Source organism: Camelus ferus, chromosome 5 (genome assembly GCF_009834535.1).
Source record: "Camelus ferus isolate YT-003-E chromosome 5, BCGSAC_Cfer_1.0, whole genome shotgun sequence".
Lineage (NCBI taxonomy): Eukaryota > Metazoa > Chordata > Mammalia > Artiodactyla > Camelidae > Camelus > Camelus ferus.
This window is the reverse complement of record NC_045700.1, coordinates 40,589,493-40,617,197: the sequence shown is the minus strand read 5'-3', so window position 1 is coordinate 40,617,197 and position 27,705 is coordinate 40,589,493. Positions and strand designations below refer to the sequence as shown.

The window sequence follows — 27,705 nt, the reverse complement described above, 5'->3', positions numbered from 1 at the left end:
TTTTAGAAAAGTTAGGGTTGCCAGACTTGCCTGACCAAGCTTTATGACTCAGCGTAAGAGCAGCTGTGCATGTTTTTATTTTACTGCCAATGGATGGGCAAGGAATGTAGCTGAGTAACATGCAGGCCAGTCAAAATTCATTTAGAAACTAATTATATTTATATATGTACAACTTGCTTAGGTAACCTGGGTAAAAGTGGTGGCACGAGCCTCTGGCTGGTTAAAAAACACCAGAGCTGCATTCTTGATGGCTCCAGCTTGATTTTACCCCTGTGAGAAGTAAGAACGGTAAGCAGTGAAGGTCACCATATTGCACTAGTAAATTTCACTTCGAAAAATAATCATTCAAGCATGGCTTCAAAATTATTAAAGTCCTATAAGAAAAATCAATCATTCAAAATCACAAAATATGAATTAAATTATGTATAGTCAAAATAACATGAGTTAAAACATATAATTACAACATCAATTTAAAATGATATACTCTAGAGAATCTAGAGAAAGCTATCAAATAATCATGCAAATTTGGCAAAAGAGAAGAGGATTTAGTTCAAACATTTAAACAAACTCTGGGTCCACTTGGTTAGTCTGTCCTATAAAAAGGAATTCATTTAGGCATTTGAAAAAATAAAAAGTGCTCCACTTTTTCCTTTAATTTTTCAAATCATTTAAAAGAGTATCAGCAAGCTTCATACCATTTCTTAATACTTTACACCTGATATTAATAGCACAATCCAATCCTACCAGTTAAGAAAATGACTAGACAAAACTAACTTGAAGACAGAACACTAAAAAGATATGCCAGGTGGAAATATTTGGAATTCTTGGATAATTGTTTCAATTCTCTTTTGTTTTCTAGTGTAGAGCTACCAGGTAAGATACCAAAAAGACTAAAACCTGCACATATTCCCTTCCTAGACTATTGCCCTAGTCCTTTATTAGTTTTTTGAGTTTTATTTAGGAAGTTTGAAAAAGCCATAATTGAAAATTTCACCAAATAATAAATTTTAACAGACGGGTAACAATATCTATGATGGGAAAGTATTGAAAGGACTCCACAGATAAAGGAATAAAATAATTCTGTCAACTTTCAATTGCCAGATCAGTTCTCTGCCCCAAATTCCAAAGTACTGACTTCACATATATTATTTTGGAGTACTTAAACAGAAAACAAATGAAAAATCTTAACGTTAAGCAGAGAAACTGAGAAGAGAATTTGGATTTTTATTACTATAAACCCTGCCTTACTTGACATTTCTCTAATGTCAAACATAATGGTTTGAGATGAGGCAAAATACATGCTCTTTTAGAGAAGACTGAGAGTTTAAAATTTCTGAAAATTAAGAAGATTGATGTCAAGTTAACCATGCCTCAAAAGATACTCAAACTTAGCCAAAAGTTTAAATTGACTGATACCTTCAACATTTGATTCTTCATAATTCCTTCTTAGTTTATATGACACCCTAAAATTAAACATGTGTAAAATAAAAATTGACTTCCCTTACTGTAAGGGAAATATTTACTATTAGGTATAATGTCAAAATAATGAGAGGGGAATATATATTAAACTTTAATGACCCAGTTCTGTTTTCTAAATGCTGACTTCAGTTTCTGGCAATATACAATAACAGAAATTAGGCCCCACTCTTTCAACATAGCCCAATCAAGTATGCTTATCTAAAATTTTATTAACTAGATCTTAAGATACTATTCAGTTTTAAAATAATAATCTTATTAGTAAACATTTGAGTTCAACTAATTACAGCAATTCTTTGCCCTAGTCTATAAGGTTTTATAATTTTACCCTTGAATTTCAACTGTTATTTTGTAAAACTAGTAGCTATGGCCTTGCTATCTATATGTTCATTTTAGTACCTATATTTAAACTTTCTTTGAATTTCATGTTTAACATCTACTTCTACCTAATCACTGAATTAGCAACACCACCTATCTTACAAACAAGAATGAATGGAAATATCATATTCTTCAGTAATTTTATGGAATAAATATAGGAATACTGACTGAAATATCTAAGGTTCCTTTCTTATATATTTTTGCTCATAATTTTATTAACTAATCCCTAATTTTTGTGACTTTGTTACACTACTTAAATTGTATCCTTCAGTGTCTCTAACTCCCCAAATAATCTTTCTTAGGATGACAATAGAAATAGGGGCCCTTTCTGTTCCCTGTCAGTCAAAATGACAAGAATTTGTTTTTGGTTGTTATTTTTATTGGTTTATATAAGCTTTAATTGCTGGGAATTCTGTCTTCATTTTTGTGTAGTTAAACAAACATTAGGGGTTTAAATTCTCCTCTTTACCCCCAACTCTGCTTATTAACCTACAGACAAACCAAAAACATATCCTGGTATTTATACTCAAGTAAATCAGAGAATTCTTTAAACTACCAAGACTAGTACTGTAGTTGGACACTTCAGAATTTTACATTCTATAATGTATCAAGGCTTTTTGTTTGTTTAGACAGCATGCACTGGGCTCAGTAGGGTTAAAAATATTTTCAGCCAGATTCCTCATGACTACATTCACTTCCTTTAAAAAATTATTTACTTAAGAAAACATAAAACTATATGTAAATACCAAGCCAAGATCTCAATCATATTTTCCATGAATAAATATACCTGTGAAAACTAAATAGGATCACATTTTATAAAGTATTCCGTAAGAGCCAAGAATGTAGCAAAATGAGCATTGGAACTGCCCTCTCACCAAGTATTTTTCTAATACATACAAAAAAAAAAATAAAAACACCATTGTGGAAGAATTATAAGGAAGAAAGTGGATAAACTAAGGCATTTTCAAAAATTAAAAATTATTCAAAAATCCTTAAAAATTCATATTAAACTGAATATATGTATCACTAATTCAAAGTGGTGAATATTTGAAAAAATTAAGTCAACATTATCATTTGTTCAGCTATATTTTAATCTACTGTCAATTTATCTATCACTAATTTTTCCACAGATACTGTATAAATAGATATTTCCTATTTTCTTGTAGAAAGAAAATATTTTTAAAAGTCTGATAGTTTAAAGGATACATAATGCCAAAATATCTCCTTATGCAGAAATTCCTACCTCTTTGCTTTCCTCCATATCTGACTCGCTGCTGAATTCTTCAGTATTTAAATTTTCAAAGTCAGATTCTCCAACAGCAATTGGTACAGTCACAGTGAGGCTGGGGTTGTTTATAAATGACATGTAATCACTTTCATCCACGACATATTTTTCTACGCTGCTGCCTATGCCACTTGTGGTTCCATTTCCATCTTTGAGATAATTGAGGTCTTTGCCTATTTCTATGGTGGTATGGTTGGAAATACAGCTGTCTTTTTTGTTATTTAGGTCTTCAAGAGGTTTAATTTCATCTAACGCTTTCTGCTTTCTAACAAAGGCTTTCTGAATAAATTCACGTATTTTTCTTTTAACATAATCGATTCCTTTCTGCATCCTTCCCACAGCAATCTGGAGGTTGTTCATTTCATTATCATCATCAGTGGCAGCAAGATTGTCAGAACTGAATGAACTCAAGAGTAAGGCCAGGAAGAGGTTCAGAACCTAAAACACAACAGAAAAACAGGTGATCAAAACATTCTGTTGCATTTTCCCAAACTGTCCTTGCACCTCATTTTTTGCTGATAGGCATTCTTTATAGTTTATGATAAACTGTTCTGGAAAAAAAGGTGAATGAAATAAATACCTGGCCGATATAGAATAATGCTATTAACACTATTTCCTTTGTAGTCACTGCAAAATTACTGAAAACACTATTGCATAAAATGTCTAAATTCAATTCAATTCAAAAAGAGAAAACTTAGTTATCCAGATAACTATATAGTAAAAAAGAAAAAAAAAAGTTTTAGTTGGGATATTATTTTCCCCATGTAACCTGGGTTTTCCAGGACACTGATAATTTATAATTTTATTCCTGAAACAGAAAACGATTCCAATATATATATTGAAATATGATTTTATTTTCATGTGGTTGTACCAATTTTTTCACCTTAGATATCTTGCCAATTCAGAAAAAATAAATGTCACCTGCTAGATCAAAAGTCCCAGTTTTTGGTTCAGAAAATCATGGCCACTAGATTGATACCGTGGTTGGAAATACAATAAAGAAATAGTTTTATCTTCCTCCTTATAAGAAGGAAGAAATGATAAAATAAATATTAAATCATTGAAATAGAAAACTAAGCCATTGATTCACAAAAGTCTAAGTTGATTCTTCTCCACCTCCACTCCCCACACACACAGAGTGCACGTAATGTAAAAAGTGGTGAAATTTGAATAAGGTCTGTAGTCTGGTTAAGAGTATTGTATCAATCTCCAAGTCCTAGTATTGCCACTGTATGATAGTTATAAGATGTTATCATTGGGTAAGTTGGCTAAGATACAAGTGATTGTGTATCAGTTTTACAGCTTGTTATATGTCTCTAACGATTTCAAACTAAGAATATTTTAAGAAGTTGACTTTTTATGGAATTGGTAAACTTTTTTCTTGACGGCACCAAACTATAAGCAGCCGAATGCCTTTCAATCGGAGAATGGAGAACGAAATTGTAATGTTTGTTATATACTGGAGTGCTTTCAATACTTAAAATGAAAAAAAAAATGGCTTACAGGAAAAAGAGAAGATGAAGTTTAAAACATTATATGAAGTCCAAAGTGGTAAGAGAAAAAACAATGTAAACCATATGATTCTATTCATACAAATTTCAAGACAGGGTGAAACTAACCAAGGGTGTTGAATAACAGAGCTGGGGTTACTTCTGGGAGTGAAGACATTGACTAGAAAGTGATTTTTTTATTCTGGAGTAGTGAAAATATACTTCTCTTGGTACAGAAGATGTAATTATCCATTCATGCATATTTGAGAATACTCATTGGACTGTATATTCAGATCTTCACTTGTGTCCATTAATTTCAATAAAAAAATCACACAGGTCTATTTATCACCAAAAAAAAAAAAAAAAAGAAATAGTTATAGACCACTGGTTAGTCTGTAATTTGGGTCTCTAAAAATGGGACCCACTGATATGAGTGAGTGAAAGATTAGTGACCATTAACCCACTGTGTAAACTCAAAAAGAGGTAATCTACTAAGGAATAGAGCACTTCCATGGGTAGAAGACAAAGTTATATAATTTTTTTCAGGACTTGATTAATAATATCCATGAGTCCCTGATTATTTAGGCATACAGAACAGAAAAAGGATACAGCTCTAAAGGGGTCCAAAGACAAAAAGTAAATAGTGCAGAAGAGGAATCCTAGGAAAGATTTTAAGTAAAACACCAATGAAAAGTATGCTATATTTTTATTATATTCCTTTGTTCCAATAAGCTAATAAGGGTTAGAGTTCCTTTGTCTAACCGTTTACAGGTTAGTCTAACCAAAGGTAGAACAAAAGTAAAAACTTATAAGATCCAACAAGGACTGCGCATAATTTTGTGAGTCTAAACTGGTATCTTTCAACTGCTATACCATGGCTGCTGACACTCACACTAAGACCTGCTCCTTTACATCTGAAATTTGCCAGTAGTTAAATTTTATTGTGATTTGCTTTGAATTTATTATTTGGATGAAATAAGAGGTGAAAGAGAAAAAATTAAAGGGTACATTTTGGTTTTTATTCATAATAAAACTGAATTTTGGTATCATAATTGTTCTCTAGATTCGATTTCTTAAGGTTTGTTAATGAACTGTCCTTGTCTATTTAGGAACTTTTTCTTGGCATCTATTAATCAACCTTTCCAGAGTGAGATCTAACTTGTAGGTCCTCTTCAAAGCACTGAAATAGGTATTTATTTGTTAGTGTGTCATTTACTGTTATATCTATATGGCCCTCTTCCCTTTCTCCTTAGAATTATTATAGTTTTGGGTAAGAATCAAGTTTCTGTCAATTTTCTCAGTGCAAAGCTTATAAAATTGTTGTAAGGAGTCAATTAAAGAATCCATGAGGCTGTCACAAAGCTTCTGGAACATGGTAAACCCTTGAGAAAGTTCAGCTGTGAGTATTATCGCTGTTACTATGATCCAACCTACCCTACATAATACTATCTTTCAGTTTACCTTTTTATTCCAGAAATGTTTGTGTGAACCAAGCTAATCTCTTTATCTAGACCTCCTTTGTTACCAAAGGGTATCAGTCTGCATAACAGCTGACTAACGTGGTTGGTGTGATCAAAGGCAATTTAAGGAGATACAGTTCAACAAGCTTATTCAGGGACTGAAACCTGAAATCCAGTTTCACATGTGTCATGGACAGAACTGATAACTCATTGGTTGAAATGACTCTTTCTCTTGTCCCCCAAATTAGTCTCTTGGCATAAAAAATTTACCATAATTTGCATTTTGGGTTCAAGATTGAAATATATTGCATGCATCAATAGTTTTTCCATCCTGATTCTTAATTTCCATCCTAATTCTTAGTTGTGAGAAGAACCCCAAATTTTCACATCCCTCCTATGTGCTAATTGCCCCTGCTTCACTCAGAGATAGAGGAGGCTGGTTGGCTACTTTTAGAAGTAGTAATCTTCAAAAACTTGTATTCTCTTTTTGCATTACCTGCCTTGAACCTATAAAAAGAATTTCTGGCCATAGTGTTAGCAAAGTAAAAATCCTTGGCCTGAGAAAAAGCAGTCTGTGACCTCTGTCTTGTCTGTGGACTAGGCAGTGATTCCTCACTGTGGTCAAGCAGCATACGGGAGTTTATGTGTGTTAAAAGGGAGTTACATCAGCTTGTCTTTGGGGGACTTTACCCTTTTTGGTGAGGATGAGAAGGAAGCATTGTAGGAGGCAGTGCATCAAGTTCATTCACTCTTATTTAAGTAAATGTGATATGAACACATTTCCTTAATAGTGGTAAACATGACAGATATTATTACTATATTAGTTACTACAGAAAGATAACCAGGCTATCACAAAAGGAGGAATATTTTTAAACTTACAGTAAAAAAAAGGAGGTTCTTTAATTTTTTAAAAAAAGGGTACAGAATTTAAATTTATGTCAGTAGATGGAAATTATTATTTTATGGACTATATCCCTTTATGCATATATAGCAATCCAAATTAGTATTAAATGTCATCCATAGGTATGAATACCTCCTGAAATTCTCTTTTCTCATTCTCCTTGCAATTACATGTTAGAGAGATGTGTCTTATTTCAGTAAACTAATAGATAATATGTGATATGTTGAGTTTCCTTCCTCTTTAAATTCATTCTGGTTTTTTTACTACATAAATTCTGCCAAAATTCCACTTGCTTATTGTAAATTCATGATAAAAAACCATCTGTAGCTTTGAATTGTCTACAGAAAAAAATCCAGTTTTGTTATTCACAGTCAGCCTTTTCATAAATTAAACTCTACACAGCCTGGCCCCTAACTTACTTTCTGCTACTCGCTCTATGAATTCCCTGTTGCTGTCATAAAGAATTCTGTTCTTCTTTATTCTCTTCTTCCAGTGTATGCCTAATACACAAATGAAATCAAATCAAATCTATAGTACAAACCTAATGACCTTTTCTTTGTTTCTCTTCTCTGTAAGTTGACTTACAACATTGTGTTAGTTTCAGGTGTACAGCAAAATGATTTGATTATATCTATATATATCAAGACATTGAATATATTTCCTTGTGTTATTCAGTAAATCCTTGTTGTTTATCTATTTTTTATATAGTAGTGTGTATTCGTTAATCCCCTACTCCTAATTTATCCCTCCCCTTCTTTCCCCTTTGGTAACCATAATTTTGTTTTCTATGTCTGTGTGTCTGTTTCTGTTTATAGATAAGTTCATTTGTGTTATTTTTTAGATTCCACATATAAATAATACCATATAATATTTGTCTTTCTCTGTCTGACTTACTTCACTCAATATGATAATCTCTAGGTCCATCCATGTTGCTGCAAATGGCAATATTTCATTCTTTTTTATAGCTAAGTAGTATTTCATTGTATATATAGATGTGTGTATATGTATATATATATAGGTCTTCTTTATCCATTCATATGTGATGGACACTTAGATCGCTTCCATGTCTGTGCTATTGCAAACAGTACTACTAAGAACATTGGGGTGCATGTATCTTTTTGTATTAGGATTTTTGCCTTTTCCAGATATACAACAAGGAGTGGGATTGCTGGATCATATGGTAACTCTGGCCAACATTTTGACAGCAACCTTATGATAGAACCAGAGCCAGAACCACCCAGATAAGCTGCTCCCAAATTTCCAATCCACAGAAACTATGAGATAATTAATAAATGTTTATTGTTGTAAGCTACTGTTCATAATTCGGGATTATACACTGCTCATGTTTCTTGTTATTTTAATAGGTCAGAATTACCTAAACTAATACTAAGGAGGTTGAAATCTTGGGATAAATAGAAGTCAATGATGGCCTTTTGCTTATTTTCCCCTCCCTTTCTTCTTCCTCTGGGGAATTGAAGGTCACTTTTATGTAAAAGAAATTAAGTCTATACATTGCATACTTTAAAATGGTTATGACAGTCCTTATTCTATTCCACTGGATTGGGACCTAATCAAGCAAATAACTTTGTAAGAGCCTGATCCCTCTCACAGAATCTATTGTCCTTTCTTCCTCAACCACTGTGTCCACTGCTCCCTGGCTTGGGACAGTCTACCTTTCTTCTTACCAAGCAAAATCTTACATCCCAATTAAAGATATTTCAGGCCTGAAGTCCTTGACAAAGTCTTCCTTGATTACCCTTGCCATTGTAAAGCAATGTTTCCATCTTGTGAACTTGACATATAACACTTCACTTTCACATTTTTTCACTTACTAGTTCTATTTTTACTCCCGTTTGAGTAAATGTCATATCACTGTGCCATATATATCTTCATATCATTCCATTGCCTCTAGGAAAGCAGAGATGTATTGGGCATGGTTCATTTTACACAGAAATAATAAATGATTCTTGAGTCAGTGTTACTTGTTCATACTGTAGTTTCTAGGCACAAAATACCTTATGTGCTTTTAATGGACTGAGATGATCACTAATTTTTTAACTCTAATTTGTTAGGAAATCCAAATTTGAATCATTTTCAAGTGAAACTATTGTTAGGACTTATAAATAAAATGAATGACTGTTCTTAGTAACACTTCAATGCTTTAGTACGAGAACTGAAAGATAAAAGCTAGAAATGGCCCTCTCCACAGAACAATAAGAGGTATAATGATGAAGAACAACTTTGTATCAAAAGATGTTTTAAGAATTTACATTACATGTCAGCTGTAGATTAATAAAATAAGAAAAAATAAAAATAAGGAATAAACAAATATTAAAAAGAGAGTTTATGTGGATTTCAATAGTCTGAACTATATCTGATTTTGCCATCATGAATAATTGAGAATTGATTAAAATATATATAAAATATTTCTCAGTTGAACATACTTTTTCACAGTTACATTATCTTTTACTGAAAATGAGAGAAATGTTTTTACTACATACCACTAGGTTTCCAATCACCATGACCATCATGAAGACAGTAAGGCACATGGTTTGACCAGCAACCTCCATGCAGTCCCACATGGTCTCTATCCACTCTCCACACAGAACCCGGAACACAATCAGGAAGGAGTGGAAGAAGTCATGCATGTGCCAGCGTGGGAGTTCACAATCATTGGAAATCTTGCAGACACATTCTTTGTAGCTCTTACCAAAGAGCTGCATGCCAACCACGGCAAAAATGAAGACAATGATGGCCAACACCAAGGTGAGGTTACCCAGAGCTCCCACTGAATTGCCAATAATCTTTATCAGCATATTCAGAGTTGGCCAAGATTTTGCCAATTTGAAAACTCTGAGCTGGAAACAAAAGCAAGAAGATTGTTACTGCCCTGCATTCTAAAGAATCTGTATATCTATTTATCTCAATTTCAGAGTGATGGATTATTTGTGTGCCACACTATTATCTAGCAAATTATCAGTTTGATACCATGGGATATTTTTCATTCTGAAATAGTATATATTGTAAATAAAATAATTATACAGTATTTATTGACATTTTAAGAATAAGATACACCAAATATTCCAGAATCTTACATAAGCATTTATAATATTCTTTTAATTTTTCTGTAAGGAACTGAGCTATCTATGATTAATGGTGATTAATTAGCAGAGGCTGTTTCAGAAACATTATTTAAAACCCCGAAGTGGATATATTTTTTGGCATGCTTGAAATATCATGCTAAAATGACAAGTGCAGATAACATAAACACTTAAATTATATAAGGTACAAGAGAAAAGCCAACTAACTCTTTAAATCTCTTGACTGCTTTAACCTTGCTATATTTTTAGCTTGCTGTAATACTACCCTGTATTTTAAGGAAGATTCTTTATATTCAAATAAGAAATACTTGGACTTGAGTAAAAAACTGTATTTTATCAACCTTTATGTCTTCAGTGACTTAATCAACTCATCATAGTGAGTAAATGGCTCTCCAACACTGTGCTTGACATGTTGGTTGGATTAGCTTGTAGAAGCCTCTAGAATACTATTTATCATTAAACAACATCAGCATTTTATTTCTGATACTTCAGTAAATGTCAGGCTAAGAGCAGTGCATTATTTAATGGCAATTAAGTGACCCAAAGGAGCAAATGTAAGCACGAAAATGTTTAATTTATTCCCAGAGAATAATTAATGCAGAAGAGTCTGATATATTAAGCAAGATACTAATGATATTATATGCTTTCTATATCCCTAAACTACCTTACATTATCACAAAGATTTACTAAACTTTTTAAAAGTAGTTGCCCATATTTCCTTGTTATATAATCATTTCTAAAAAGTTTTGCTTTTTTTGCATCTTTCTAGATTCAACTTAGATTCATAGCTATCCATGAAGACTAGGAAAGGAAATCATAGCTCTAAGGCTCTTGAGACAAATAGTGGTAGGGGAATTTCTAAACAGACTTCACAACAAAGTCTTGAGGCTAATCATTATTAAGATAAGTTGCATATAGGAACCTGTCTTTACTAACTGTATACAACCTCTGTTATTTGAAAATAAAATCACAAAAAGAGTCAACTCAAACAGCACAATAAAACATATCAAACTTCAAATGGAAAAGTGTCAAGTGACATTCTGTTTATTAATTTTAAAAGATCCATAAACTTATGAAATATAAAGACCAAATGAAAGACTCTTTCTTTAAAATTAACAAAATAAACAAAATTAAGCAACTCTTCTTGAAGAGTGGATTTGGTAACTTCCTGACTGGCTGAAAGAGCAGACATATGGAAGCTCTGTCCCCTTTCCTTGTACAACTCTACACAGTCCCAAGTCTCAGCGTCTATGGAGACAAAGTGGGCAACTTCATAATTCCTGAGCCTCTGGTAGAAAGATGAGCCCATCCTAAGTCCCAGTCAAGCCATATTATGGTTAAACATACCCCTCAGAGCTGAGAGATACATATCGTGTTAATTGTGATTTGGGTTTATCTGTCACTCCCTTTTTCTCCCTCCTCATTAGCCTTGCCATTCAATTACTAAGGAGAGAACTGTTGGCTGTTCATTTGAATAAACTTAATCTATTCATTAAAACTATGGTGAAGAAGAAATTACCATGCACTATGTTAGAAATGTATTCAAATCATATTAAAACTATTGGAAACCTTGTAATTTTTACTAGATAAGAGTGACAATTAATTAAATTATTTATAAAAATATTATGTTTACTCCCAGTTAATTTACCAGCCGAAACGATCGAAGAACTGACAATCCTTCCACGTTTGCTAAACCAAGTTCCATTAAACTAAGGCTCACGATTAAACCATCAAAAATATTCCAGCCTTCTTGAAAGTAATAATATGGATCCATGGCAATTATCTTGAGAAACATTTCTGCTGTGAAGATCCCTGTGAAAACCTAAATGAGAAATGTTTATTACATGAGTGAAGACTCTTGAAAACAAATAGCTATTGAGCAATTTAATTTACTTCCAACAAATCATAACTTAATCCTGAATTTCAAAAATTGGTTTATATATTCAAATCCATATTTAATTATTTACTATTTTTAAGGTTCATAAAGTGATGAAGAATACAACAATTAAGAAAATAAAATTATTATTCTTATTATTATATTCTTAAATGAAAGGTTCAGCTAACTCATTGTGGTCAGCTTCTTGGCTCTCTCCATAGCCTTCCAAAAACTCACCAAGTAATTACCTAACAGTTTGGTTCCCTCCCGTGGCCCTGCAGGCAAGACTGGTGCTAAGAAGGTTGTATTGGCTGTAATAAACAAGATCACCACTAGCCCTATAGATTAAGAATGCATTAAAAAAAAAAGTTTATTTTCCTGGCCAAGGAGAAGCAGCATTCTCCTTTCTCCATTTTCTTTCTCTACAAGTATTTCAAACTTTCTCCTCCATGTCTTCAATCATTTTTCTTTATCCTCCACTCTCAGTACTTCCACATCTTAGAGGTAATGGAAGTCAGCCAACCTGAAATTAATCAGTTTCCTTATATCTATCAAATTACTTACACCCGTACCATGTTTTGGTTTGGTTTTTTCCTGTTAAAAATGAAAGACATGTCCCTGCTTTGCTCTAGTTTCTCCAACTGCATTATGTATTTCCTTTGGTCTTCTCAACAAATTCACTTTCTCAATTAATCTGTAGTTTTAAACTTCTTCCTGTAATGACTGCTTTATGTTGGATTTTACAGGAAGCAATAGATATTCAGTCCCTCTCCACCTTAAAACTACCACCAGCATTATCAAAGAAACTCTCCTTGTATTCTACTTCCCCCATTAGCTACCACTATCTGTCCTTTCCTCATGGGCCAACTTCTTTAAGAGTTTGTGTGCTCATCTATACTCATTAGTTCATTTTTTTAACTTACTACATAACAAGTCCAAAATTTACTTTACCACTTTCTCTACACAACCTTGCTTCTCGTCTGATATTTGCTAAGTCGGTACATGGAATCACCCTCTCCCTCAGTGGCCAACTCAGCAACCTGAGAGTCTTACTAACTTTTCCAAATACCTCTTGAATACTTCAAGTTGAAATTCATCCATGCACATTATTACCAGTTTTTTCTCTCTTTATCATTGCACAGAATTCCATTGTTTGAATATTCTATGAATATTTCAATAATTTATAGAACTTTTTGTCTCTTTTCCAAGAAATCTTGGCCACCCAATCACATGTGCTAATATTTTCATCTATTTTACACTGACATATGCTATAAACCCTTGCTTTAAACAGTCTTTTAAAGAAATTAAGATAAGGAAAAAAACAATATTTCCTATTTACCCACATCTATTCATTACTAATGACCGTTATTCTCAGATTCAAATTTCCATCTGATATGATTTTCCCCTCCAGCCTGAAGAACTTCCTTTAGCATTTTTTGTAGCACAATTCTAGTGCAACAACTTTCTTCTCGTTTTGTTTATATTAAAATTCTTTGTTTCATACTAGGTTTTGAAAGATAGTTTCACCATAGAATAATGGCTTAACTTCTTTTTTTCTTTCTTTCATCAAGCCACTTTTTTTAACACCTTTTTTGGTGGTATGGTTACTGAACAGTAAACCGCACATATTTCAAATGTACAATCTGACGAATTTTGATAGGTGTATACACCAATCAAATCACTACCACAATCAAGATACCTAACATTTCCATCATTCCCCAAGAAGTGCAATTTTTGAATTCCATCAGGCCACTTTCTTATGTCCTGAACTGTTTCTGATGAGATGTTAATCCCTTGTATATAAGTATATTTTTTCTGCCTGCCTCCAAAAGTTTCTTGTTTTCACAGCTTGACTAAGATGTGCCCAATGTAGTTAATTTTATTTATATCTTTGTGATGTTCACTGAAATTTTATAAATTAATATTAAGGTGGCTAAATTAACACTTTTCATCAATTCTGAGAAATTTTTGGCCATCATTTCTTCAAATATTTGTTTTGTTCCATTCTGTCCCTTTTCTCCCTATGAGATGAAAATGAAAATGAAATATGAAAATATTTTGCAAATATTAGACAACTTGATGTTGTTCTATAGATTAATATAATTTAGTTCATTTTTCCTCTCAGTTTTTTCTGCTATTCAAATTGTATATTTCTATCAATTTGCTTTAAGTTCAACAACACTTCTTCTGATATCTGCAATTTTCTTTAAAACTCATCCAGTGAATTTTTCACTTCAGAATTTGTACTTTTCAGTTCTAATTCTTTTTTATAGTTCCCATTTTTTCCTGCTCATATTTTCTGTTTATTCTTTATGACCATTTTTCCTTTAAGTTGTTAAACATATTTATAATAGCTCCTTTAAAGTCCTTTAATGTTAATTTTAGTAATTTGGTCATCTCTGTATCTATTTCTATTGAGCAATTTTTTCTCTCAACTATAAGTTATATTTTCCTATTTCTTCATGTATCATGTAATTTTTCATGTGATGAGAATAATGTGCTGTAGAGAATTTTGATTTAATTATTTTCCTCTAAAGAGTATTGATTTTTGTGCTAGCAGGCAGCTCAATTATAGGTTGGCCAACTTGAACTTATGGTAGCTTGGTTTAATACTTAACTAGGGCACAGCTATTTTGGTTTGCTCTTTGTTCTAGTTGAATCTTCTGGTTCTCTGACATAGCCTTTACTCCTTAAGTATAATCCATCTGGGGCTTCAAAGGAAAGTCCAAGGACTCTGCCCAATTTCTCCATCTTGGTCAGCTTTGAATTCCAAACTCTGTTGGGAAGTATTCCCTTCTGTTTTATTTTTTGGAAGAATTTAGGAAGAATTGGTGTTAATTGTTTAAATACTTAGTAAAATTCACCAGTGAAAATATCTGGGCCTACACTTCCCTTTGTGGGAACATTTTTTGATTACTAATTAAATTTTTACTTGTAAATTTTTTCAGATTTTCTACTTCTTTCATCAGTTTCAGTGGTTTATTACTTCTAGGAATTTTTCCATTTCATCTAGGTTATCTAACTTATTGGCATAAATTGTTTATAGTACTCCTTACACTCCTTTTTTATTTCTGTAAAGTCTACAGTGATGTCCCTTCTTCATTCTCGATTTTAGTAATTTGAGTCTTCTCTCTTTTTTTCTTGGTAATTCCAGTTAAAAACTTGTCATTTCTGTTACTCTTTTCAAAGAATCCTTTTGAGTTTGTTGATTTTTTTCTAATGTTTTCCTATTCCCTATTTCATTAATTTCCACTCTATTCTTTATTATTTCTTTTCTTCAGTGAGCTTAAGCTTTAGTTTGCTCTTCTTTTTCTGGTTTCTTAAGATGAAAGTACACATTATGGATTTGAGATATTCTTTTTTACTACAGGCATTTATAGTATAAATTTCTCTCTAAGCACTGTTTTAGCTACACTTTGTAACTTTCAATTTTGCGTGTTTTCATTTTCATTCATCTCAAAGTATTTTGTAATTTTTCTTGTGATTTCTTCTTTAACCCACTGGTTATTTACAAGTATGTTTTTAGTTTCCACATATTTGTAAATTTTCCAAATTTATTTCTGTTTATTGATTTCTAATTTCATTCTATTTTCGTGAGAAAAAGTACTTTGTATGATTTCAAACCTTATAAGTTTAATGAGGCTTGTTTTATGACCTAACCTATAGCTTATTCTGGGGAATATTTTATATGCACTTGAGAAGAATGTGAATCTTGCCTATGTATCTTCTACTACTCCAAGATTCATTTCAAATACAGATATTATTTTCTTTAACACATAAGAAAAGACCCACTATGAATTGTCCATTTGTTGTTTATGTCTTTCCAGCATCTACTCCCTCTTCTTCTAGTAATGGCAGACCTAATTTTTTTCTTCATAACTGTACTCACTTACTCTGTCCAATGATGAGACAGGTTCTGGTTTGGCCAAATAGGGCATTCTAACCTTAGAACCAGGTTAACTGCCTGGCTTAGAAATGGTCATGTAACTCCAACCAGGCCAATGATATTCAGTTCTTGGTCGTTTGTTAAAATTACTAGTTAGGACACACAATCCCTCTGCTTAGGGAGCTGTGTTGGTAGGATAAAAGTTAGTAGAACTTTGCCATCAATAGAACACCTAGCCAGAGATGAAAGAAACATATCGGGGGGAGAGTTAGCAAGAAGCTGACTCCCAATGACATTGACTGAAAACCTGAATCTAGCCAGATTAAAATCTGGAGGAGTGCCCAAATGGACTTTAGTTACCTGAAGTAATGAACTGTCTTTATTTTTGCATAAGCCCATTTGAGTTGTTTCCTAATACCCACCTTCATAAAGCTTCCTTTCATCCCTTGTTCACTTTTGAGAAATAATGTTGAAGAGATTCCTATATAGGTGAAAATTTGGACTAGGTAACGTTATTGTCCTTTCCTAAAGTTCTATGATTTTTGACCACAGCTTAAAATAGTCTCTGAAATATCTTTCAGAGTATCTGATATAGTATTCAGAGCTTCCATAGCTCTGTCAGTTTCTCATGGGTACAGTTTTCCCCACTGTATAATGGAGACATTCATAGCATCTGCCTTAGGACTGATTTTATGGGAACCAAGGGAAAGATTTTATGTAAACCATTTAGTACAGTGCCTGGTACAAAGTAAGTGGTCAGTATATGTTAACTTAATCAGTTAAGACCTATCTGGACTATAATTTTAAAAAATAGTGGTTACTTCAGAGCCTAAAAATATTGTGTACTATACTTCAGAATATATTATTTACTATCTATATATAGCCTGTTTATATGTTTATTTATTAAGTTGGGAGGTTTATGAGAACTTAATAAGCCTCTTTTATTGATATTAGTAAGTTTTTGTTCCTTGACTTTATTAATTTTGTTTCTTTGTAAAAGAAACACTTTGATTTCTGTCACTCTACCATGTATCCAGTGAATGTTAATACAAAATTTTAAATAAAATATATGAAAAAATTCATCACTTACAAATTCCTAAATTTACAGGACAATTCAAACAGAAATAATAACCTCTATATGATATTTCCTCTCCCAGAAATCCATCTTCAGGTATGTACAAATGGTATTTCAAAATTATCTGACTTGGCATATTTTATAATTTGTTTGGCAAATGTAGACATGTCTAAAAGAATCTATTTTAAATACCTGAGGAATACATCAGGGTTTTATCATAGACCAGTGTCCTCCTTAATTCATAATAATCTTCCTAATGAATGGGCAATTTAAATTTAATTATAAATCAAATTATACATAAAATCTTTGAATCTTTTCCACTGCTTAATTGTAGCAATATATTTTTGTTATTAAAAAAGTGATGCTAAACTTTTTCACTATCCAGGTATACATGGCCAATTAATTCATATTTAGTTTAAGAGTGATATGTGAAGTTCATTAAGGCAATCATGAACTCTTTCAACAGCAGAGAAACCCTTAGTGAGCCTTACCAGGTTCCCAACTGACAGCACACTGCTGAACTGCTCTGTCATGGGATAGTGCTCCATGGCCATGAAGAGGGTATTTAAGACAATGCAGATGGTGATGGCCAGGTCAACAAATGGGTCCATCACGACCAGATTGACGAGATGTTTCACTTTTAGCCATGGCTTACAACAGTCCCAAATCAAACACGTGTTAGCAAATTTATACCAGCAGGGTGGGCATTTCTGTCTGGATTCTTCAAGTTCTGGAAGAAAAAATTTAGAATACTTATGAAAACTGCTTACTTCTTATTTAGCAGACTTTGGTTTAAATTGAAAGTAATTTTACAAAAATCTAAAATTGTTAAAAGGCATTATAGGTTAATCTAATGGTGGAGCAGAAAAACACTTAGAATGGATTAGCTGTCAGAAGTGTGGGCACAGAAAGGCTAGGAAGCATTTCAAATTTATCTTGGCTAAACATAATTTCCAAGATTCTATCTACAATTTAAACTGATAATTATCTTCAAGGCTATCAGAAATTAATGGGTAGGACTTATGTTAAGTATACTTAAAGCTTATCTATGTTCCAGATAGAGCAAGACATATATTATCAAAGAACTCCTCTTGGGAGATGTCTTAAGAACCTTTATCAGTCTTGCTGAATCTCAGTTTCTTGGATTAGATATGTTTTACTGGATATTTTAATGAGATAGCTTTGTCAGTGTCACCAGTCTTAATTTTAATTTTTTAAAGCTTTTTAAAGTTTCTAGTTATGCCCATTAGATACAGGCCTGTATATTAAACTCAACAAGATTCCTTTTCTCTACATTTCTTAATTTAATTAGGGGGCACAGAAGAAGAGGAACTATCCATCTTAAGAAACTGAGATATTCATGGTTTCATAAAATGGGACTTATATACTGCTGGTAAAATATGAGAGGATTTTAGGTGGAACATATGTAGAATTCATAAATTTTCATGGTATGCATTTATTTTAATGTATTAAAAATATATAACTATCATATCAAACCTAGTATATAAAATTTCATACTAAAGTACATTTATTTTAGAAAAAATTATGATGATTTCAAGAATTTCAAGTAAATAATAGGAGATTGAAGACAGAAATGCACAGATCTTTAAAGTGATACTGAAAACTCTGAACCTTAGTAAATACTGGCAAAGAATTTGGGGGAATTAGGAAGTGGGAAATTATCTACTATCTTCCTTTGGCATGTTCATCTCTTAATCAACTCTTGAGTGGGAAAGGATGCAGAAGTTGTTGTTTTCTGCCAATAGCATCACTGCACATTCTTTTACCTCCTCTGTCAAATATGAGAACACCACTTATTAGCACTAAAATAGAGGGAAAGATTCTTTGTTCATCCATAGCATAGTTGACTCTGGTTGGTCACTTAAGGATTACTACTGTGGCAACTGAAATATCCCTCCAAACCTGGTACAGTTTACTAGGAACTGAACTTTTTAAAGGAGTTTATGCAATGGACAAATACAACTATAAGTAGTGAGTTTTTTGCTTTGCTGATAAACACTGACTACTAACTAACTTTACCACTTCCCTAAAGCAAATTAATTTTCTGATTATTTTTAACAGAATTTCATTACAGATAGATTCTTCATTTGTTTCTTTAGATATTGAAATTCCTAAAGCACCCAGTTTATTTCCATTTCTCTTATGTAACTTTGTAAACAACAAAGAATAGTTGAGTTGTAAATCAGAAGAAAAATATAAATTTAATTATTATGCAGTGTTTTGTAGATGCTCTTAAGACTCCCAAATAAACTCATATTTATACTAAAGGTAAAAAGACATTATCACTTACAGTAAACAACAAAAAAGAATTTAAAAAAAACTCTTTGTGTATGTAGTGAGAATAAATTTTTTTTAAACACTACTTGTAGTTCAGTAGATAAAGAGAAGCAAACAGAAACTGTGGGAAAAAAATAAATCAGAGAAAAGTTCAAAAGGGAAAACTCAGCCAATGTTGCTCTTCTTGACATCAGGAGAAAGCGGAGCAGAGTTGTTAAGTTCTAAAATAAAATCATTCAATTATTCATGCTAAAAAAAAAGAATCTCACATTTTGAAACAAAACAAAGCACTCAGGAGAGAACTACAGCCATGTCTCCATTATTCCTGGGTAGGTTATCCCCACTGAGAATCATTTACAGCCCGATTTAGATCTTTGGCTGGCTCCCCTCAATTCCTCAGGAGTTTCTCACCTCACCTTCCCATCATATTTCCCAAGGACGTAACAAGGAAATATTTCCATGGTTTATGTATTTTAAATGCTTGAAAAGCAAACAATTCATTTTTGCTTATCTCCTGCAGTTTCATTAAGTAGGAGGCTATTCGTTACCCTGGACAATGGAGACCTAGCTGTAGTTCAAAAGAAGGAAAACAAAAGTTGCCAGCCTGGATCAATAAGCCTGGTTCAAAAAAAAGGAGAGGTGAACTAAACTGTGATTAGACTTAGAAGAAAGGATCCCCACATAAACAGATTATGTCAACTTAAGACACCTTTTCACCATTATCACAAACAGAAAAGGACTATATTAAAGACAGTTCTAGTTGCACATATGTATTATGTATTGCTAATAGCCAGCCTTGGTCAATGCCACATTCAAAGTGTTTAGATAAAATTGAATAAAGAAAAGTATGCTTTTCATTCTATATACCAATGGAAAAACAGAATGAAAACTCAGCCATTGTTCCTCACAAAAATGTAAAGTTAAAAGCTTTGCAGATGTTAAAACCAAACACTCAGTCTTCTGCTTCCTGAGTTACACTTATCTCTAGGACATCCTTTTCATTCTAAGCAATTCCATGAGGTACATTTTCATGGAGGGTGATGCGGGTGCTCTCATTTTTAACTCCATATCTTAATTAGTGGACCAGTCCAATCTTGTGGTGGGCTGTTTTTTAAGTAATTTCTTAAGTTAGCTCAAACTTAATGCTATCAGAAGTGCAAAGTAGGACTGTTGATTTAGACTTACCCTGTCTCCTTCTCTGCTTCTTGCTTTAGGGAGCAGACATGCTGCTGACATCGGTAGCAGAACCACTGGCAGCTTCCTCTCAGTGGTTTTGCTATGGCAAGGAGCAGAAGACCAGAGAATCTTCAAAAGATTTACCTGGAGGGACAGGGAGGAGCAAGCTACTGGCAGCTGGGGGGGAAAAAGGAGTGCAAGCTAATGCAGGCGAGGTTGGGGAAGAACGTACTGAGTTTAATATTCCATAGGAATCAGTGAAAAGATTTCTGATATTGCATTAGGACATTACGAAAATTGGGTCCTGTAGTAACGGACATGGCCATCTACGCTGTGAGATTTTCCTGGATGTGACTTTTAGGCTTTTGGTACTTATATTATCATGAGATCTTTGTATTCAGACTAGAAAAGAATTATTCCAAGAATCTTTCCAATATCAAGAGGAACCATAACTAACAGTAACAAAGCATATGTACATGCTCGTTGGTTCTTTCATTCTCCACTTTCTTTTTCCTCTTACACATCTATATACACACACACACTCACACACTTGGGAGGGGAAGAGAAGAAAGGGGCTGTAAAAGAGGAAGGGAGAGAAGGGAAAAGGAGGGCAAGGGAGGAGGATAGAATATATTTTGTATGAAAGCATTTTCCAAGTCGTTGAAGTTGATAGTTGATGTTTGAATTCACTTACAGTATGAAAAGGTACAAACATGTGAATTAACAAACCAACAATAAAACAACTAATAATAACATTTATTGACTGCCTTCTGCATGCCAGGTGCATAAGTGCTTTATGTATGAGGCCTTATTTAATCTTTACAACCTTATCCTAAACATTATTATCCATACCTTACTGATGAAGAAACTAAAGTATAGAATCACAAACTAACACACAGAGCCAATAACTGATCACAGATCAAGCTGTCCCCAAAGTTTTTATTTTGGCGTTAAGATTCAGACCTCTAAACATTATATTAACTATTCAGGTATAAGCTGTAACCAAAGAGAAAGCTGATATATTGTAATACTCTGGTCAAAGAAAGGCGAAAGTAGTTCTACAAAATTTTGAAAACTTTGCTTCAAAGAGGTTAATATCAAATCCTAATTCACATTTTAAAATTTATATTTCTGGTTAAATTGAATGATTTTATAGCTTTTATAGCTCATGTTATAATATAATTAATTGTATTAATTACAGTTAATACAAGCAGTATTGTATTAAGCAGGTAATACAATTCAAATGGGTAAGCGTCACTATAAAAATAAGCATTTATCATTACACTCCTTTTAATGTCATGCACATAACAAGGTTCAACAGTTTAGAACTTAATCTACAAAAGTGGTATTCCAAGTATACTTTGAATTTGCAGTAGCTTCCTGGAGGATAAATGTAAAAATCTATGAGACCACAGAATCCATGTGTTGCACACGGATTTTACTTTTATTTAGTAAAAGACATAATGATGACGTGGTATCAAGTCAGGAAGAATTATCTTGGAATGTATGGAATTTTTTTGCCATCATTACCAAAGCACCACCAAATAATTGTGCTATAAGATTTTTGACATACCTTCCATGGTGTTGGTCAATATACTAGCCATGCTCATTGCTCTTTGCCTTGCTGTAGGATCTTCCAGCAGATCCATGGAAACATGATAAGAACTGGACCGTCTCTTTCTTATTTCTGTTTCAGTAGTCGTGCCCTAAAAATAAAATTTCATATGAAATAACTATTATTTTTAAGGGCAGCAAAATCCAAAGTTGTTCCTGTAATAGGAACTTCTTAACTAAATGTTTAACTAAATGTTTACCATGCTTTCTCAGACGTGAACAGCTCATTAAGACATTGCTGGAATCATCATTCTTGGGAAGTGTTTGAAAGCCCATTAGATTCTCAGCTTTCAGGGATGCCTGGGTTTGTGATTAAGATGGACTTTCCTAATTCCTGCATCTTGGAGCTCTGGGTTAGAGGGATCATACCTATTATTGGATAGATAACCTTTTCGCATGTCAGCCAGTCCTCTCTAGGAGTACATACTGAAACACATCACTTCTTGATTTACTCACAGGGTGAGTTATTAGATCTTTATATATGTATTCATGTGGTTTAATGTACAAAAAGAATTGTTAAGCTTTCCCTAATAAGCATCAGTAATAGTTGTCCTAAAATATGAATTCCACTTGTAAAATGCTTTTATTCATTATAGACAGGTAACATTTCCCAACTTCCTTAATAATAAAACTAAATTTTAGAAGTAATCTACAATTTTGTCTTACACTTAGAAAACAACTTCATCCACAAAACAATCCATCCTTGTCACTGAAACTCTGATTTGAGGCAAAACATCAAGTTGTGGGGAGGGCTGATTTTTAGCAATGATGTAATGACTTTCTACTACAAAATAGAGTCACCAGAATTTCAGCATAGGTAGAAATTTATTCCTACTTCAGGAGATCAAACAATGAAGTTAATTATCACAGGGGGAAAAAAAGGGCAAAACTCAAGCATTTCAAATGCTTAATAATAAATAAGAAGTCACTTTCAGTTCTCTGAGGATTTTCTTTATTTCTAAAATAGCAATATGAGTCTTGTTCATCTACTTAATTGTGTTATGAGTGGTAAAAATTATTTTTTATTAACCTGTGTACCTCTAATGCATATGTATTCAAAAGCAGAGTTTCCACTCAATTGATATGATTGTCATTAATAGGGATAACATTCATAAACATCATTCAAAATTTAATTTTACTGTGAAAGAGAAGTTAAGTTAATGAGAAAAGAAATAACCCCTCTCTCAAACTAAAGCTCTTTAAACCAAAAAGTAGTGTCTCAGAATTTAAAATATTTTGCCTCATCAGAGAAAGGTAAATTTTAAAGGAAATAATGGAGTTGCTTAAAGAGATCATCTAATCCCTTCTGTTCTATGCAAAATTATATGTGTAATCCTAGATCTCATTGTTAGCAATAAATTCCAAAACCTCTAATGATATTACCAAGGAAATTCTTTCTTAAGTCAAGTTGCTTCAGTTGAATTTATGTGTAGAGTACAGGATAGTGTGTGCTTTGGAAGGTGGCATTTGCTTGCAGCTGTTTATGTTCTCTTCTCATTCCCTTCTGCAGTTTCTCAAAGCCCCTTCTTTGGTCTGCACCTTCAGCTCATGCTGCACTACAGTGCAGTACTCTGCTTCACAGCACCTAACTGCAATATTGACGATGGACATGAGGGAGCAGGAAATAGAGATCACACTAGGTTTGTTTCAAACTGGCCTGAATTTGCCTTCAGAGATCTACCCCACTCTCTCTGATAGGATAGGAGTTTTGTGGTAATAATTGATAACTGCTAAATATTTTCTGGTAGACTGACATTCTTTTTGTATTTATGCAAAGAAGTTGTGGATTTGTTTCTTTTGACTCACTTAATGTTAATCCAGATCAGTGATACTCATACTTTGCTATATGTAAGAACCTTGTGGGATGCTTGTCAAGGAAGATTACCTGACTTTGTTCTCCTTGGCCTTTTGGTCTGAGTAAGACTGAATGGCCCCGAAATCTCCATTTATTTTTCTTAAATCACTTTATTGAGAAATTATTGACATGTAAAATGTCATGTGTGTGTGTGTGTGTGTGTGTGTGTGTGTGTGTGTGTATACACACACAACTTGATGAGTTTGGGGTTAAGTATACACTCATGAACCATCCTAACCATCAGACCATAAACACTTCTATCATATTCTAAAGTTTCCTTCTACCCTTTTCATTGTTGTTGTTGTTATTTGGGGTAAGAACACAACATAGCATCTACCTTCTTAGCAAATTTTAAGTTTACAATTTGGTACCATTAGCTCTAGGCACTCTGCCATACAGTAGATCTCAAGAACATATTTATCTTACATAACTGAAACTTTGGACCCTTTGGCCATCAAACTCAGAAGCAGAGAGTAAAATGGTGGTTGTCAGAGGTGGAGGGAGTAGGAAATGAGGAATCTTCATTTTAAGAAGATCCCAGGGAATTCTGATATAAGTAGTCTGAGGGTGAAATACATTTTCAGAAACACTGAATTAAACTGAAAGTACTTGTTTCTTAGCCATCTCTTCTTTTCCATTTTAAGAAAAATTTAAAGAAATTAATAGGAGGTAATATTACAATATGGATAGAATGCAGGTTCAGTAACCAGTATACCCAGGGTCAAATCCTAGCTCCACCATGCACAGGCCTCAATTTCCTCCTCTGTAAAATGGGGATAATATTAGTAACTACAATAAAGGGTTGTTGTGAGGATTAAAAGAATTAAAATGCATGTAAAGTGTTCTGGATAGTTTGTGGTACATAGTTAACTATGGTTATTTTTTAAGAGGAGTTGATATTCCCTCTGCATTTTTCCAGGTTCCTTCATAACAAAGTTCTAATTTTTTCATGATTTGATCTGCCTCCAAGATACTTGGACATTCTGGGAGAAAGTCATGGGGAGAGGCCATGCAAAAAAGTGAAGAAGACAATGGCTATTTCTATAATCCAAGGTAAGACGCTCCTCTATTAGGTGACTGAAAGCCGACTCCATATGATTTTAAGGCGGCTTAAAGAGCTTGTCCAACCATAATGAGTGGAATCGTGTAAAAAAAAAGTCATTCAAAGAAGATTTTAATAGGATTCAAACTATAAAGTACAACCAAATGACATTGCTTGAATATTTTTATATAGGCAAATGAAATCTTATTTAATACCAAAGTTAAAAATCACCTTATGCTTTACAAAGGAAATGTCCCTGTAAGTGTCTGGCATTTAGTTGAAACCCTTTTCCATATGCATGGTTTAGGGCCACTATGTTTATAAAAAGAATTAATGACAGTAATATAAAAACTAAAATCTGCTTTAAGAATTACAACACATGACTTTAGCAGGTAGTTGAGTGGCTTCTTTACCATACAAATGTACAATGGTCATCTGAGTGGGTGCTAAAAATGTTACAGCACTCTGACCTGTCAAGAAGAAGGATGTTGCATTGTAGGATTTAGATGTACTTAGTAATACTATCTACTTCAAGTGGCAGTATCAAGTTCCCCTTTTAAAGGAGCAGAGATAACAAGATCCTTAAGATGAGTATTTATATTTCTTCTTGCATTTATTCTGCTTATATTTATTAAACATAATACATGATAAATTGTTGCTATACTTTTTGGCAAGTTTCATACTGTAGTAGCAATGATGAAGGGATACTTCTAATTATTCTATGATACCCAACCTATATTTTTAATTAACTTGTAGAAAAGTCTGAATGAAACAATTTGACAATATAAGTTCATAATTTGATTAAACCGATCCCCCGCCTCCCACCACATCTGAACAATAGACTTAGCAAAACTTACACATGTGGAAATGGAAAACCATTTCCACCTGCACCAGCCACAGCTCCCTTCCCACCAGTTGCAGGTTCCACTGGCCTCACCTCTGGCAGGAGCTGCCCAGCAGGAGATGTGAGGGCAGAAGGGCCCCCGACCAGGGAGACCACTCCATTGCAGTCCACAGCGCTGTGCATCTTCCCGTTCATGGGCAGAATGGGGAGCACCCTGGAGGCACGGCTGGCCTGGCTGACGTTGCTGTGGCGCCGCTCCCCATGTCTGTGTGGCACAAACAGAGAGTCTCTTCTGCTGTCATTGTCTTCAAAGGTACTGTGCTCATCATCGGCAAAGTCATTCTCAGAGCCGATATCCTTGGCTCGACCTCTGAAGCTGAAAAGGCTCGCCCTACTGTTGCGTCTTGGAGAGAAAAGGGAGCCACGGATGCTCAATAAAGACTATGAATAACAAGAAAGGAAACAAAAAGCAGATGAACACATTTAAGAGTTGGTGCCCTCAAAAATAAGTCTTGACCCAATGTTTCATAGTTGTTGACTTAACCTAAGACAAGTCATTGGACAGGTAGAATCAAGGCCCCCGTGGTAGCTGCTGGTGGGGTTCTGGCACTTTCTACTAGGTCCAGCTCTTTTGTTTTGCTTTCCCTTTTTCTCCCTTCCTTCATTTTCATCTTCTGAGCTCTCATTTTCTGCCATTTTCTCCCACTTTACCTGTGACTTAAGATAGTCAGAAGTACTTCTCAAGACTGTTTTGTCTCATTTCTGGAACCTAGAACTGAAATTTTTGCCAGACCCTTCTCTAGAAGCTAATCTCATCTAGCAATCCAATGAAAAGCAATTAAGTATACAACTACAATTTGATCCTTCAAAGACAAAAACATACCAGTCAGAGCTCACTAGTGACCACACCCTGATGCAGAGGAAAAATAAAATTAACCTTGCTAGTAGGTCTGTTTAATTATAGTATAAGGAGCAGTTTCTCCCCTTTCCTTTGTATATTTTATAATGGTCCTTATGAATAATGTAAACAAATCAATCTGAAAGAACTGTATGATCCATTCCCTGATTTTCACTCTTCTGTCCATCTCAAGAAATCTGAATAGCACCATATTTACAAAAACCTGGTTTTCACTAAGTATCTGGTCACAGTCATTTAACAGTTTTCTAGATGGCTACAATGTCATTGCCATTATTCAGTTTACTTTGATTATTAAGCATAGTAGCACAATGAATGCCTGTTTATTACTAGTCTACTTTTCCAGCCTCACTCTAATGAGCACTTGTTTCTGCTTGTCCAATATCCATTTGTTCTTTTTCTGTTGACAGTACCCTGTTTATCTCCAAGAAATGCTCCAAGACCATGACCCAGGCCTAGCCGGTGAGTGTATTCTGTACCTCTGGCCATCAAGAATGGTTTAAAGATGGGTAGGGGTTAAAGATGACTGTCAACAGTCATCTCTTTCTTTTATAATTGTTGAGAAAGAGGTGCATTTTCTATTGGGGTTGCTAAAAATACTGAATATAAGTTTAAAGCTATTGTGGGCATCTTATCACCCTATTGGAGGAACGTGGTGATACGGAGAAATACTTGGCCACGATAGCATGTTTTTGAGCACTTGGATCCAGCCATGCCTAAAGCTAGTCATCCACATTATTAACATAATCTAATCCTCTTTTGCTTAAGCTAGCTTAAGTTGGATTTCTATGATTATTAGTAGAATACAAACTTCATCATTTAAACATTACTAGTTTCATCTTTTTCTCTCTAAAGGATTTGAAGCTAACTAAAATTATTATTTCAAACCTATATATTTTTACATTCCCTGAATAATAAGTATGCTTTTAACTTCCTTTTCTGGTTAAAAAAAATGATTTTCTCAATGACATCTATAAACATCTATAAAACATCTATAAGCTTTAAACACTATCCTATGTTATATGATCTTAT

The 27,705-nt window shown here is 33.6% G+C and overlaps 1 protein-coding gene across 2 annotated transcripts in view; it reads right to left on the bottom strand.

The window, feature by feature from the left end:
• LOC102511393 (sodium channel protein type 2 subunit alpha) overlaps positions 1 to 27,705 on the bottom strand; it is a 129,452-nt gene that overhangs the window by 28,682 nt on the left and 73,065 nt on the right. For both annotated transcript variants that reach the window (XM_032479603.1, XM_032479602.1), the window contains 6 exons: positions 25,851 to 26,198; positions 21,976 to 22,108; positions 17,420 to 17,658; positions 11,740 to 11,913; positions 9,492 to 9,848; positions 3,098 to 3,577 (listed from right to left, as the gene is read on the bottom strand). In XM_032479603.1, coding sequence (XP_032335494.1) covers positions 3,098 to 3,577; positions 9,492 to 9,848; positions 11,740 to 11,913; positions 17,420 to 17,658; positions 21,976 to 22,108; positions 25,851 to 26,198 — 1,731 coding nt within the window. The remainder of the gene's footprint in view (positions 1 to 3,097; positions 3,578 to 9,491; positions 9,849 to 11,739; positions 11,914 to 17,419; positions 17,659 to 21,975; positions 22,109 to 25,850; positions 26,199 to 27,705) is intronic.